At 43.5% G+C, this 15,564-nt stretch overlaps 2 protein-coding genes across 2 annotated transcripts in view; one reads left to right on the top strand and one right to left on the bottom strand.

The window, feature by feature from the left end:
- Positions 1–2,449, bottom strand: part of TUBGCP4 (tubulin gamma complex associated protein 4) — a 34,463-nt gene extending 32,014 nt beyond the window's left edge. The window contains exon 1 of the mRNA XM_021695756.2: positions 2,190–2,449. Coding sequence (XP_021551431.1) covers positions 2,190–2,267 — 78 coding nt within the window. The 5' untranslated portion in view covers positions 2,268–2,449. The remainder of the gene's footprint in view (positions 1–2,189) is intronic.
- Positions 2,450–2,568: 119 nt separating this feature from the next.
- ZSCAN29 (zinc finger and SCAN domain containing 29) lies at positions 2,569–14,748 on the top strand. The gene is made up of 6 exons (XM_021695338.2): positions 2,569–2,645; positions 3,598–4,030; positions 4,506–4,710; positions 6,552–7,247; positions 9,335–9,805; positions 11,556–14,748. Exons 2-6 carry the CDS (start codon positions 3,713–3,715, stop codon positions 12,422–12,424), a joined length of 2,559 nt encoding a protein of 852 aa, XP_021551013.1. The 5' UTR covers positions 2,569–2,645; positions 3,598–3,712; the 3' UTR covers positions 12,425–14,748.
- Positions 14,749–15,564: the final 816 nt, after the last annotated feature.

Genomic DNA, 15,564 nt, shown 5'->3' with positions numbered 1-15,564 from the left:
CCGAAGGCAGTCGCTTAACCAACTGAGCCACCCAGGCGCCCGTGAACAGGCATTCTTTACCACAGACTTACTAAAGTCAAAATCGAGATCTGTAGCAGTCATACTATTATTAAACTCAGCAATATTAATATTAATATATAATATATTAATATTAATAATATTAATAAACTCAGTATTGTTTCAGCAAAACAATAGTATATGTCACATTAAATCACCGGTTCTCAATCAGAGGCGATTTTGCCCCATTTGGTAAATGGAGATATTTTTGATTGTCACAATTCAGAGGGTACTACTGACATCTAGTGGGTAGAGGCCATGGATGCTGCTAAACATCCTACAAGGCACAAGCAGGACACACCCCTACCCCCCAGAATTATCCATCCAGTCTACAATGTCAATAGTGCCAAGGTTGAGAAACCATATATTAATGTTATTTTGAATTTATCCATTTGGTAGTTTTGTTCACTTTGTAACAAATACTTCGTTTTATAGTTTTTTAAGAGCAATATGCTTGAGTTTATACTTAGGTTAATGTGTACATATATTCTGTATTATAATAAAATGATTTTTATCAATATTAGGCATTCATAACAATTTTCCCTTTATTTGATTGTGAAAAACACTGCTCTGCAGAAAGTATGCAATATTTTCTGTTTTTAGTAGTCTTTTTTCCTTCCATAAATATCTGAACACCTACTATATGGCAGAAACTGTGCTGGCTACAATGATGAAGAAAACCACTATAGTCTTTGCCCCTGTGGGCAAACTATGATGGAGAAAGACTATTAACAGTTAGCAAAAATAAATAATATGAACTGTGCTAAGTCCTATAAGGGAGATAAACAAGCTGCTGTGATAGAGAATAATGGCATACGGTGAGGATCCTTACACAGATGGTCAGAGAAAATTTTTTCTGAGGTGACTTTAAAGCTGAGACCTTAAGAAGTCAAGCTTCCACAAATACTTCCTACGCATTTTCTTCCTATATACCTGCCATTGTGCTAGTTTTATAGGGGAAAATAACGAGAGGAATCTGATTTATAGGTTTTATATAATAAGAATGTCATTTTTCTGCTCTTCCACAGCCTATACCGCCAATCCTTATAGAATAGGCATGACTTTTTTTTTAAGTTTTCACTTAAATTCCAGTTAGTTAACATAGTGTAACACCAGTTTCACAGGTTTATAATACAATGATTCAACACTTCCATACAACACCCAGTGCTCATCACAATAAGTGCACTCCTTAACCTCCATCACCTATTTCACCCATTCCCCCACACCCCTTTCCTCTGGTAACCATCAGTTTGTTCTCTATAATTAAGAATCTGTTGCTTGGTTTGGAATTGGCATGACTTTGTGATCAGACAGAGCTAGATTCAAATCTTGCCATTACCAGGACTAGTCACCATAAATTTCTCTGAGCTTCAGTTTGCTCTTTTGTAAACTGGGGCTAACAATACCTAGGTTATTAAGTTATTGAGAGGATTGGATAATATTACTGAAAGCAGAAGTAGAAAAGAATGGTTCAAATACTGGAGCCAAGCGGACCTGGGGTTCAAGACGAAGCTCACTAATTACTAGCTACCAGATACAGGGAGTTAATCTGTGAAATGGACATAGGTAATTGTGAAGATTAAAAGAGATAATGCATACAGTACCTAGCCCTTCCTCCTCATACATTCCTGGTTATATGAAAATCGCCTTCCAAATTCTCCTAGTGCAGAAATTTCCTGGGAAAGGAGTAATGAGGGAAACACTCCTTCATTTTTCAGTCAACAAAACTGGCCGACCCCATATAGTGCGTTAAGCGCTACGTATTGGGACTAGCTTTCAAAGCTCACTTTAAAGCAGTGCAAGCGTGAAAATGGGTGAAAGCGCCTTTTTCACTTTTACATCCAGTTCCCCAGAAACTCTCGCTTAGACACCTCAACCTTAGGCCGCGGCGCGTGCTCCCTCCTCCGGGGTCCGCCTCCTGTTTGCCGGCTCGGGCCCAGCCCTCTCGAGGTGAGGTATAGCGCGCCGACGCCCCTCAGGCACTTCCCGGGTTACCAGCCCAGGGACTTGCCCCGCGAACACCTCAGCCCCTGCAAGCCCCGCCCTTCGACCCCGCAGACTCCTCCCCGGACACTGGCGCAGGCCCGCCCATTCAGCGCTCCCGGGTTCCCGCGCCCTGAGCTGGACCGTACCTGGAGGCCACTCCGCTTGTTCCATGTGAAAATGGACCCTGGGTACCCGCTCAGAGCCAAGAGCAGTTCGTGGATCATTCCCACAGCGGACCGCGAGTCCCTATATCCGTCGCCCCCTCCTCCAACGCCCCTCCAGGGGACCGCGGAGGCGAATGCTCCCTCCTCGACAAGCGCACAGGCCCCTGGGACAGGCGGTTCGTCCTGAATCCCAAGTGGCAAGACAAATGCTGTTGGAAGAGCTGAGGGGAAATATTACAGGATAGGCGCCCCACGTCCCGGAAGTGTGGCAGGCTCCGCTGGGCCCACTCGGTCGCTCCTGGCGAGGCTCTGCTGGAGGAGTCTCCGTAGTTGCCCTTGCGCATGCGCTCTCAGTGCCCGAGTTGCCCGGTAGGACTTCCGGTTTGAGAGCTGGAATGGGAGGCTGGAGAGCCGGGGCAAGGGCCCGACCCTAACAGGGTGAGGCTGGCCCGGGGGCAGAGATGCGAGTGGGTTGAGGGGCAGCCTCGAGAAGGAGACGCTCCCAGGGGTGGCCGGAGGGTGCTCTCAGGGCGCCTTAGCCCAGTCGGAGGCCTCTGGAGGAACCGCACGACGGCCCCGAGAGTGACCTGGCCAGAAGGACGGAAGACAAAGAGGCCGGAATCCCGCACCCGCCACTCCTTGAGCCGAGTCCCGCTCCCGCGAACCCCACAGCACCCGGAGCCCCTGGCCAGCAACCGAACTCGTCCTCAGGAGACCCATTACTACTGCCCCCCTCGGACTCCCTCTCTCCACCAACTCAGTGTGACTCCCCACGCCCACCGGCCCTCGCTTCAGGAACCAAAACCAATCCTCCCAATGCGCGAGGTTTCCCGTCAGTAGTTCCCGAATAGTTGCTGAGCGGTTACTAACGCTGTGAGGGAAAACAAAGATCCAGTATTCAGTACTTGATTTTTGTCCCGGGTGGGAATTGGTAGTTGTGTAGTCTGAGGGGGCGGGGAGGATGTAAAGGGCCTCCGGAACGACTGCGGAGGTACTGGGGGAGGTGGGCTGCGACCCGCTGGACAGAGGCTTTTTGTTGCCTTCAGCAGGATGGTGACTTGCCTTTAGAGCCTCTCAAGCTCCAGGTCTCCCATATGGTTCGAACTCACTATGCAACATTGGTCAGGGGAGCTAAATGGGGTCAGGTTTGGGGGGAGGTGGAAGAAGGGCAGACAATACTTTATTCTTTGCTGCTTTCCCGGGCTCCTTGGAAGTCACCCAGAAATGGTAGCTTTTGAAAGGTCTCTCCATGCTGTTTTGGCTTGCTGTCCTAAAGCTGGTGCTACCTCAGATGGCCACGTGGAGTATATGGGAAGTCAGGCCAGCTCTTGGCAAGACTTTAGACATATGAGTGTATTTCTTCTCATAGTGCCATCTCTCTCTACCCTAGGAGGAAACTCTTCTTACAGTTGAGAGACTCATCTGCAGGTGACTCTCCAAGGACATGGGAAAATAGGTGTAAGCCCTCGAACCCTTAAGTGGCGGGGAGCTGCTTTCTGCTGTGAATGATGGCCAAACCCACTCTGAGAGGGAATGGCACTAACTCTGAGACGTTCCGACAGCGCTTCAGGAGATTTCACTACCAGGAGGTAGCTGGGCCCCGGGAGGCTTTCAGCCAACTCTGGGAACTTTGCTGTCGTTGGCTAAGGCCGGAGGTTCGCACCAAGGAGCAGATTGTAGAATTGTTGGTGCTAGAGCAGTTCCTGACCATCTTACCTGGGGAGATCCAGAATTGGGTACAGGAGCAATGTCCAGAAAGTGGAGAGGAGGCAGTGGCTCTGGTGGAAGATTTAGAAAGAGAGCCTGGAAGACCTGGACGTTCGGTGAGAAGGGAGGGGGAATTCACAAGTGTGTGACTGGGAAGGGGCAAGGATAAAGGGCCAAGATATATACAGGTTTAAAGACGAGCACAATCTCCTTTGGTGATGCTTATACTTCTGGTCCCAGAACAGGTAACTCTTTCAGATAGAGCTTATCTGGAGATGCTACCTGGGTGTACCTTTGCTACCCTGTCATAATGAGTTATTCATAGTTTTATAGTTTTTTACTTAAGAGGGAAGAAAGGGGAATTATTTTTTAGCTTGTAGGTGGGTTTACTTTCTTGAGCTTTTCTTTCTGGAGTTCCAGCTGCTCTAAGCTAATGGAATAAGAAAGACCCTTGTTCACTGTTAAACCTCCTCCCCTGCCAAACCTAGCCAAGTCCCAAAAGGATGAACTCTTTTGGGGTATTAAATAATCTCCTCTGGGAATGCCCCTCATTATAACCTTGCAGTGACAATTAATGGGGGTTGTTTCTAGGTCACAGTCTCTGTGAAGGGGCAGGAAGTGCGCTTGGAGAAGATGACACCCCTGAAATCATCACGAGAGTTATTAAGTGTTCGGCAGGAGTCAGTGGAACCCCAGCCCAGGGGTGTAACCAAGAAAGAGAGGGCAAGGAGCCCAGACCTGGGACCACAGGAGCAGATGAACCCAAAGGAGAAGCTCAGACCTTTTCAAAGGAGCGGTGAGGAGTAGATTCATATGGGAAGATAGGATGCCATTCTAAATTGGGAAGTAGGGTTGGGAATAGTGAGTGGGAAAGGGATTTCAGGAAATGAGTTGAAATTGTAGAGTATGCAGTTGTTGGAGACCTCCTGAAGGTATGTAGTTTAGCCCTCTGGTGTAGTATTCTTCTTTTGACAAGTCTGCCAGAGGATGGCTTCCTACTTTTTATCAGAATTGGAACTATTTTATTTCCTCTTGGTAATGATGATCCTAGGTATTTTCTAGATAAAAATTCTTTTGTATACATGAAGGCACAGCCACCTTTCAGTCATTTTCCTTCTCCAAATTAAACTGTATTGTTTCTTTAAGCTCTTCCCCAGAAGCTCCATTCTTTAGACCTACTAAGTTTTTGTTCTTCTCCTTTGGAAATGAAGTCTTCCAAATATTAATCGTGGAGAACTAAATTATATTATCCCAGGGTCTGGTAGGTAGAGGCAGAGTAGGAATTTTACTTCAGAATTTCATTACATTTTCTTTCAGTAGAGCTCAACTAATTATTTGGTGCTTATTGTTTACTTGGTAACTCCCAGGACGCTTACCGCTTTCCCCATTGTTTTTGTGCCAGTGCTTATTGTTGTACTTGATTTTGTAGAACTTGTTTTTCTTCTTTGTACTCCATTGAACTCCATATTATGCTTGTTTGGGGTTTTTTGATCATTTCTTTAACTTGTTGAGGTTGTTTTGAATTTTGATCTTATCATCCAAGAAGCTAGCCTTCTCAGCCATTTGTAATGGTCTCTGTTTAGTAATCCAGATGCAATTCCTCAACCCCAAACAGAGACTTGCAGAATTAATCAGTTTTTGAACACCTACCATGTATTCCAACACCTTGCAAGATACTCTGCAATAAGTAAAGGTGCCTGTTCTCAAAGAGCTTAGGGTGTGATTGGAAGCAAATATGTGCCGAACTAAACTGTACTGAAACCGTGCCAAACAATGACTGTTACTCAATTTGTGTGAGTACAGTAAGGGTTTGGCAGAGTGAGAGATGAGGGAGGGCAGTAGGGAAGACTTCGTAGGGTGGCTTTGGCAAATACAACTTCTCATAGAATGGGTTAAATTTGAATAGGAGGGACTTAAAGGAAAGGGACAGAGTGATGAATAATAGTATGCTGTGTTCTAGAGAGGAGTCTGATATAAATGAACAGTGCATGGTAGGCACTTGGGTTAAGGTTCAGTAGTACAGTGTTTAAGCTGAGGAAGCAAGAGCCTGGAGTTAGGTAGGACAGTTACTGCTACATTTATCTGGCTGTGAGAGGATAAGGGGTCTAGACTTGGATGGTGGCACAAGGAACAGAGCAGGACATACTATGGAAAAAACTTGTAGAACTTGGTGACAGTGTGAAGGAAATGGATGAGTTGAAGTTTCCCCCCCTACTCTCTTACCCCTTGAAATCACTCTGAGTTTAATTCTCTAGCTCCTAGTGGAGAACTTATAGGAGATAGGAGGTGACTGTTCCCAGCAACATCAAGACCTCCTATAAGACTGTTCCTAGCAGTGCCAAGACCTATTAAATGGTGAGGAGGGCTAGGGAGCAACATGGAACAGAAGTATTTGCTCTGAATACACAAACAGAACCTTTTCCTCTCTTGTCACCCTACTCTGGAAAATACTTTTTTTTTTTTTGAGGTTTTATGTATTTTCCCCACTTTCTCCAACCCATTGAACTTTCTGAAAACACTTCCTTAGACATTTTGTTTATAAGCCTCTTGGATTCAAAAAAAGGCAGGTCTGAACTGAGAAGTATTTTTATGATCAATCCAAATTATGATATCCTTTGTTTGCTTCCCTGCAAGCAGGATTTCCATTTCCTAAATCCGGTGTGGTCTCCAGGTTGGAGCAAGGAGAGCCATGGATCCCTGATCTGGGCTCCAAGGAGAAGGAACTCCCAAGAGGCAGTAACACAGGAGACAGACAAATGCATGCTGATCTGTTATCACCCAAGAGAGAGAGAAGAAGCTGGGTGGACCAGGATCACTGGGGCTTTGAGGATGAGAAGGTAGCAGGTGTGCACTGGGGCTACGAAGAGACCAGAACTCTCCTTGCAATTCTCAGTCAGACTGAGTTTTATGAGGCTCTCCGAAACTGTCATCGAAACAGCCAAGTGTATGGGGCTGTGGCTGAGCGGCTCCGGGAGTATGGCTTCCTTCGGACCCTGGAACAGTGTCGGACCAAATTCAAAGGTCTCCAGAAGAGCTATAGGAAAGTCAAGAGTGGTCACCCACCTGAGACCTGCCCCTTCTTTGAAGAGATGGAGGCCCTGATGAGTGCCCAGGTCATTGCATTGCCCAGTAATGGCTTGGAAGAGGCAGCCTCTCACTCTGGCCTGGTAGGCAGCGATGCCGAGACTGAGGAGCCAGGGCAAGGGGGCTGGCAGCATGAGGAAGCAGAAGAAGCTATGGCTGAAGAGTCTGACAGTGATGAAATGGGCCAGGAGGCCACCCCCCAAGACCCTGACAACTCAACTGCACCTGTTCTTTTTCGAAGCCCAAGTGGTAAGAAGCATTTCTTTTTGGGGTTCAGGGATTAGATTTGAGTAGTTATGAGACTGCATGTGCAGTCAGGAAGTTTAATGTTGCCTGTCAGCTTTGTTACTTAAATAGAGAACAAAGAGGCACTTCTCAGTTCTATGTGTATTTCATTCTCTTTTGTGGGAAAATTAGATAATAGTAAGGAGGGAGTCATTTTAGATACTTTAAAGAAGTACAATCAGAAAATTCTGGAGAGCTCTTTAAAAGAATACCATTCCTTCCATTTCTTTAAAATATTTTTTTCCTGATTATAAAATCACTGACTGCTGAGAAAAACCTGGCACTATACTATGTTTAAGGAAAGTATTTATTGAGCACCTTATACAAACTGGTGCTTCATCTTTTATCTCAATGTCCGTTTGTCTTCCTTTTCACTTAGTATAGCATAGTGAAGGACTGCCCAAAGTTGGGGAAACATATTCTAAGACTCCTCTAGATTTGCAACACACCTAATAAGTAAGAAATCTTGTTTAGCACTTTGTTGAGATACTATTTGCCCATGGAACTGTTTTTAAGTATTATTACTGTTGATATAATTTGTATAATCATGTTGTTACAGAAAGAACACCAAAATATTGAGTCGGGGCTTTGTTTCTAATCTTGACCACTAATCACCTGGGTGACCGTGGATAGTCATCTGACCATTTCAAAGCTGTCTCCTCACCTGTAAAATGGGACATGGCAGCAGGACTACATCTCTAAAGATGCAGTTTCACTGTGAACAGTGATCTCTTCCTTTTTTTTTTTATTATATGTGTGTTGTTACTTCCAATTCTGTTCTAGGCTTCTTGTCTTCCTATCTTCTACTTTTTCCTTTCTCAATACCTGTTTTTTCTTTCATTCTGTTTTTTTTAATATATTTTTTTAAGATTTTATTTATTTATTTGAGAGAGAGAATGAGAGAGAGAGAGCACATGAGAGGGGGGAGGGTCAGAGGGAGAAGCAGACTCCCTGCTGAGCAGGGAGCCCGATGCGGGACTCGATCCCGGGACTCCAGGATCACGACCTGAGCTGAAGGCAGTCGCTTAACCAACTGAGCCACCCAGGCGCCCTTTCATTCTGTTTTTTTGTTACTGGAATAAATGCAGGTAAACCACAGACATGGCACATATGCTAGCTGCTGTTATTTTCATTATCTGTCCATCTTTTTCTACTGCTTTTTCTCTGTCTTCCGATTCTTTCCCCAACTCCTTTACCTGCAGTGAGTGGAGGATGATGGAAGCAGCATCATCTCCAGCTGGCTGGCAAGTGGGAGGAAGACTCTGAATCTCTTTTCCCTCGACCTTGGGGACTTTCAAGGAGCAGAGTCTGTGATCATATTGGGAGACCTGCAGCGCTAGTACAGGCTCAGGCCAGGAGATACTGTTCTGCTTCATTCCTCTTTCTGGCTTCCACCAGTCCTTCACTCCTAAGGATAAGGTGCATGACTATCAGGTCCTTATCTTGTACCCTTCAGGTCTTTGCTATTACTGGGTTTGCTTTTTTGAGATTGTGGCAAATGAAGAAGGGCCATAATAGGGATTGGGCAACAGTGTGATTCTGGAAGAGACTGTTCCTTGCAGGCCTGAGTCGTTCTTTAGAAAACTTAATTCGTAAGGAAGTAGAGCTGGTGGAAAAAGAGTGATCAGAGAAGTTAGGGATGACTCACGACAGTGATTGATTGGGTCTTATTCCCCTGACCAGTTATCTTCTAGTTAGGATCAGAATTCCAGAGAAACTACTAGAAGAATGGGGAAATGCATCCTGTACTCTTGACTCAGTGTATGTAATGACTGTTTCAGGGATCTGGTGAAAAGCCTTCTTCTTCTTCTTCTTTTTTTTTTAATGGTTAAAGAGAACATAGGAATCAAGGTCCCTGTGAAATTGCTATGGGATATAGAGAAGCAAAACATTCTATAATGAGTTTGTATAGATTTTGGAAACATTATTTTTACTTTTTCACCTAGAAGTCCAAGCTTAGGTGGTTTTTCATCATGCACTTGATAGGACTGAGGAATTGAGGCTGTAAAGCCCTGGATTGAGTGGTGCTGAAATTTCTCTTCTGGCGGCAGGTGTACACTGGGGCTATGAAGAAACAAAGACTTACCTTGCAATTCTTAGTGAGACTCAGTTCTACGAAGCCCTCCGGAACTGTCACCGCAACAGCCAGTTGTATGGAGCAGTGGCTGAGCGGTTATGGGAATATGGATTCTTAAGGACACCAGAGCAGTGTCGGACCAAATTTAAAAGCCTACAAACCAGCTATAGGAAAGTCAAGAATGGCCAAGCGCCAGAGACCTGTCCCTTCTTTGAAGAGATGGATGCTTTGGTGAGTGCCAGGGTTGTTGCCCCGCCCAGTGACAGCCGGGAAGAAGAGACAGCCTCTTGCCCCATCCAGGAGACCAGTGAGACCGAAGCTGAGAAGCAAGCTGAGGCAGCAGAAGAGACCATAGAAGAAGATTCTGAAGATGATGAAGAGGATACTGAGGTACCCCTGGGGATTGTCATGACCCGTGCTCCAGTCTTATTCCAGAGCCCCAGTGGTAAGATCCTTTTACTTTTTGAGGTTTAAGTAGCAAAGGGGAGGGAGTGGGATTTAGGAGAAAAATCAGCAATCTGAAGACCAGGAGACTGGTCTCTACACCCAGCTCTCATGGATTCTTCTTGTGACCATCTTCTCTCTTCTCCATGTTTCCTTTCTATTAAAGCAGCTCACAGAGGGGATATAAATTATTCACCTGACTTGCCTTCTCATACTACAGCATCAATCTGATGGGTGCAGACTTTATAAATTTGCTCTCATCTACATCTGAGCTGTTAGGCAGTTTACCTAGCAGGGATTATGAACATTAACATCTCCCAAGTAGTATGTTGTATACCCATAGTGGGATGAAGTTGATTTTAAAAGTTCATTCTTGTTAATTTTTCCTCTACTTCCAACTTGTATACCTGTTGTATGTCTGCTTTATTCACATCTATGAAAACCTGATAACCTCTTTCTTCAGCCACAGCTGGACAAAAGTCTGAGATTTCTTAGGGAATGGGCCCTTTGAATATTAGCTGTTGTGTAAGAAAAAGAAATACTTCACTATGGCTTCTCTGCTTTTGGGAAGAATAATTCTGATTTTGGAGTCATACATGTATCTGAATCTGAACTCTGTTGTCCATTAGCCAGCTGAGTGACTCAGAGCAAGTTATTTAACCCTGTAAGTTTGCTTACATATTAAGACATACCTCATTGAGGTTGATGTAAATGAGGTACTGTGGTGAAGCATCTAGCACAGTGCTTAGGCACATAGTAAGTATTTAATAAGTAATAGTTTTCTTTTTGAAAAGTTCTTTAGATCCGCATTCTTCAAGCGTGTTCCACGGAGCATCAGTTCCATGGAGGTATTAATATGTTCCACTAAAAAATGGCTTCTAGGTTTAGGAAATGCTAAATTACCCTCCTTGGAGGCTCACAATACATACTCACATATTTAAGGTTCTGAGATTTCATTGAATCTAACAAATCTCTATTTCATGGGGGCATCTTATAAGACTGGGCTTCTGGATAGAAACACTGTCTTTAGGGGGCCATAAACAGGCTGACGCTCAGTATTCCTTTGTTCTCAGATTTAGTCCAGGGAATTTGGGATCCAGAATTTGTCTGAAACATCTGAAAATTCTGCGAATTCAAAGTCAATTTGCAAACTGATAATTTGCCAAGTATCTGCAAATTCACATAGCCTGGGCCTGGGGAGCCTGGTATTTGGTTCTTAGAAGAAATCGGTTAGCTTGAGCATTGGAGTAGTGCTTTGGGAACATTTAATGATTATTTTTCCATGGAAGAGACAATGTTTTAGGGAGATACTTTCTAAAATTTATCTCTCAGAAGGCCTTCTGTTCTTTGAAAGACACCAAATATTTTCCTACCCTGTTTTTATTCTCAGCATATATTGGAATTTGAGAGGAAGGGGACTCATATAGCTCTTTTTGGATATAGAAGTTTCTCAGAGTTTTCCTGGGCCTACCTTAAATCTGGTAGGTTTTCCTTCTGAGAGGTTTTCTGAAGATCATGGGTATCCAGGAAGAGTTACAAGAATGTACTAATCAGCCCCTATAACAGATGAGAAGCACGTGATAGGCTACTAAGTAGAGGAGTAAAAACATTGGAATTCTAATTGATAGTAGTCATTTGGGATCTAGTGCTCCCTAATTTTTATCTTTAATCATCTAATGTGATACTTCCCTTACCCCCAGCACATAATATTGAGGAAATGGATAACCTTTAAAATTCTATTCTTATATCAGGTTTTGAGGCTGGATTTGATAATGAAGAGAATCTAAAACGAGATATTTCTGAAGAAGTACAACTACATAGAACATTACTTGCAAGGTCTGAAAGGAAAGTTTCCTGGCATCTTACTCAGGGTAAACGTGGTGAGAGTGAATGTAGATCAGGACAACAGTGGGAAAAGACCCCAGGGGAGAGAAGAGGAAAACCAACACCCCCAGAGAGGAGTTTAGGTAAAGTTCTAAATCATCAGAGACCTTACTTGGGAGAGAGACCCTGTAAATATCTCAGATACAGCAAAAGCTTTGGTCCCAACTCCCACCTCATGCATCAGATATCTCATCAAGTGGAAAATCCATATAAATGTGCCGATTGTGGGAAAAGCTTCAGTCGGAGTGCACGCCTTATTAGACACCGGAGAATCCACACTGGAGAGAAACCTTATAAGTGTCTTGACTGTGGGAAAAGTTTCCGTGACAGTTCAAACTTCATCACCCACAGAAGAATCCACACAGGAGAAAAACCGTATCAATGTGGTGAGTGTGGAAAACGCTTCAATCAGAGCTCAAGCCTTATAATTCATCAGAGAACCCACACAGGAGAAAAGCCCTATCAATGTGAAGAGTGTGGAAAAAGCTTCAACAATAGTTCTCATTTCAGTGCACATCGGAGGATACACACAGGAGAGAGACCCCATGTGTGTCCTGACTGTGGAAAGAGTTTCAGTAAGAGTTCTGACTTACGTGCACATCATAGGACCCACACAGGAGAGAAACCCTATGGGTGTCATGACTGTGGCAAGTGCTTCAGTAAAAGCTCCGCTCTTAATAAGCACCGAGAGATCCATACACGAGAAAAACTTCTGTCACAGTCAGCACCTAAGTAAGCCCCTGAGAATTTAAAGATAAATGCATTGAAATTGTTTGAAAAAGGCATCTAATAGTGATGGTCTCCTATTCCCTGCCCAACTAGCTTAGGAAACACTCTAAGATTTATCCCACTCTGTTCCCATGTTTTTCCTGGATCTATGAATTCCTAAGGTAGTCATCTTAAGAATGAAAGGAAGATTTCAGTCCCTCTCCTTGCCTTCATTGGAAATGACAGATACGACCTTTACCTCCCAGTGCCTATGTTGTTCCCTTAATAGAGAGGACGCAGTAGTAGATCCCATGTATTTATTTATCCTATTATTCAGCTGCATTTCAACTGGAAAAACCTATCACAGCAGCATTTCAGGGAGAAGTTGTGAGACTTTTCTAACTGAGTGGGTCTAGCTCTTTATACAATAATGGAAATGCAAAAAAGTGGCATTTCCTGTTCACATAAGCCTGTGCTCAGAATGACATTTGTCATGCACACTCTTCATTTACCTTAAAGGAGAGTTTAATATCCATCTTGGTTCTGACCTATGAATCATCTTGTCAAAAGCCTAGGTGTTCTATATGGGGAAACAGTGTAAACCTTATATAAATATTGAGGTGTGAACCCTGGATTTCTTAATTTTTTTTAAGCCCTAGAAGATCTGGAATAGAATAATATATTTAGAGCATCTAGTTTGATTTTTTTTTCTTCTGTTCCGTCTCATCTGAATTTCATCTGTCCCTTCTGGTCCAGTAGTGCAAAGAGCAAGCCAGCTGGATATGTTGATATGAGAGAAGGCAGTTAAAGCTGCCAATAGGGGATTGTCTGCATTCCACACGCTCCAAACACCTAGTTTAGTGTTACACAGCACCCCATGGGCGCTCAATACTAACCTGCATTGAGCAGAAACCACTGCCACGTACCCATGGATTAGGAAAAGAGACCACTCTGTGCCAACTCTTTACTCTCATGGCAAGGAGGACAGATTATCTTTGGTCACTGGAGTTGCCAATACTCACACGTGCATGTGCACATACTCATAGATCTATTTTTAAAAGTTCTTCAAACACAAGTGTAATTCTGATCTGTATAATCAAATAGTATTGAATTAATTGCCCATCTATTCATAGTAGTATGATGAGCCCTATACAGCACAAGGTAAACAGACTCTGTCCTTGTTCTTACAATCTAAAACAGATGACACTGACATGGACAAATAATAAATGCACATGTAGAGCTGCAGCAGTTTTAGAGAAATCTAGAAATGTAGTAACATTCTGCATAAATGTTAAGGTCTAATGCATTATAGTTTTCTATAAGAAAAATCTGGGAGGTATTTTCTTCTCTTTATTCAGAAAGGCTTCATGAAACAGCAAGTGTTCAAAGGAAGGAAAGTTACCGGGAAAATTAGGGTGGGATGAACTCTCCAAAACTAATCACAAAACTGAGTGCTGAGTGGGTGAGAAATGGGAAAACTGGAGAGCAAGGTGTTTTATGCAGATGGAGCCGAGGGCAAAAGACAGACTGTAAGGAAAGTCAGATAAAGCTTGGAGCAGCACAAAATCTGAGGAATGGTATGATCTAGGCTATGCACAAGGCAGAGAACTGCCTTCATTGGAATATGGAGTGCCAGAGGCAGATCAGGAGGTGGTGGTCTCATCCACCTATAATAAATCAGATACTGTGCTGTACTTATTGATGAAAGAGCCAGCTTGTACTGGGGAAGAAGAATGAGCAGTTTAGGAGACTAGCTCCTATGGGAGACAAAGGTCAGAAATTAATACCTTGAGAAGATACTTCAGTGGGCACGTCTGAGGAAGGAGGAATGTGAACAGATGGCCAAGGCATGGGATAAGTAGCTGTTTCATACTCACATTTAATCAGTCCTGTGGCTGGAATGAGATATCAAAGAGAAGTGGGGAGATAGAATATTCTGTAATTCATAGCTTGCTGTGTTAGATGAGAGGCTGATTAGGGTTCTTGTGTTGAGGGATCCTACTACAAAGAATCTCCTAACATTTATTAGGAGGAGATCGTGTCTCAATTATGTGGCCTAAGCAGACAGGAAGATAGAAGAAACACTAGTCTAAAGCAGTGCCTCAGGATCTGAGATGGTTTAGTAAGTGTGTTTTTAAATGTGTGTTTTTCAATATGAGAGATTACTGTCTTTAGTATATTTATGGAAAGTTGTGTGTAAAACACTGGTTGGGGTATCAGCAGATATGAATTCTGGTTCCAGATGTCTTGTGTGTAAGTCCACCTGTTTCCATCTCCCTTTCTGTAAAGCAGAATAATGTTTACATCTTAATCTGCCTCTCAGGGATACCATGTTAATAAAAATTATGTCTATAAAGTACCCAGTGTTTCTTCACGTGGTTTTTCCCCTTCCCAAATATACATGTGCAAATTATTAAGTTGTTGCTACTAGGAAGATAAATTTTTACCTGCTTTTTTGGTTCCCTGTGTGGCCTTACTTGAAGTATGCCTGTTTGAATCTTTATGTTCTAGACTGAGAAACAAATTAGGATGTGGTAAAAGAGAAATTAAAATGAAAATCCTTACATGATATCTGTATCTGTATCCATTAGGACAGTGCATTAGGACCTGTCATAACTGGGCATGGAGAGTAAGTTTTACTTTAAAAGACCCAAGACCAGCCTCCTCTCCCCCCATCATCCTCCAGATGAAGAGAATGTACATAATGAATAGGGCAAAGGCAAACTCTTACTTGGGAAAGCCCAATTCTTCTCAAACTAGCTTAACAAGCCATTTTCTGCTACCCAGTCTGCCATTGCGGAGGATGGAAGAAGCAAGAAATAGTCTTCAAACATTCTAAGAGAAACCAAGGCCACTGTAGGTGGAGCAAGAGGATCTGTGCACCCTACCATTTTAATACTCATAAGACCTCTGTGGGGACAGACTGAGTGACCTGTATAGCAAAGGAAGGATATATTAGGAGGAGCTGGACAATCATATCCCCATCAGTTGTTTCCTAATGCTGTTACTTCTTTTTCTTCATTTTCCCCACACTATCGTTTCTTTTCAAGATTTGTTTTAGAGAGAGAAAGTGCACATGTGGGAACAGGGAAGAGGGGCAGAGGGAGAAGGAGAGAATCTCAAGCAGACTCCCTGCTAAGTGCGGAGCCAGATGCAGCCCTCCAAGTG

Source organism: Neomonachus schauinslandi, chromosome 9 (assembly GCF_002201575.2).
Source record: "Neomonachus schauinslandi chromosome 9, ASM220157v2, whole genome shotgun sequence".
NCBI lineage: Eukaryota > Metazoa > Chordata > Mammalia > Carnivora > Phocidae > Neomonachus > Neomonachus schauinslandi.
The sequence above is the reverse complement of the archived record's forward strand: the minus strand, read 5'-3'. Positions and strand labels throughout refer to the sequence as shown.

What these genes read in the sequence shown, in the direction of transcription:
- ZSCAN29 (XM_021695338.2), top strand. Translation starts at nt 3,713, where the DNA reads ATGATGGCCAAACCCACTCTGAGAGGGAATGGCACTAACTCTGAGACG. An exon ending in TCTTTTTCGAAGCCCAAGTG is followed by an intron (nt 7,248 to 9,334) that starts GTAAGAAGCATT and finishes TTCTGGCGGCAG; the next exon opens with GTGTACACTGGGGCTATGAA. An exon ending in CTTATTCCAGAGCCCCAGTG is followed by an intron (nt 9,806 to 11,555) that starts GTAAGATCCTTT and finishes TTCTTATATCAG; the next exon opens with GTTTTGAGGCTGGATTTGAT.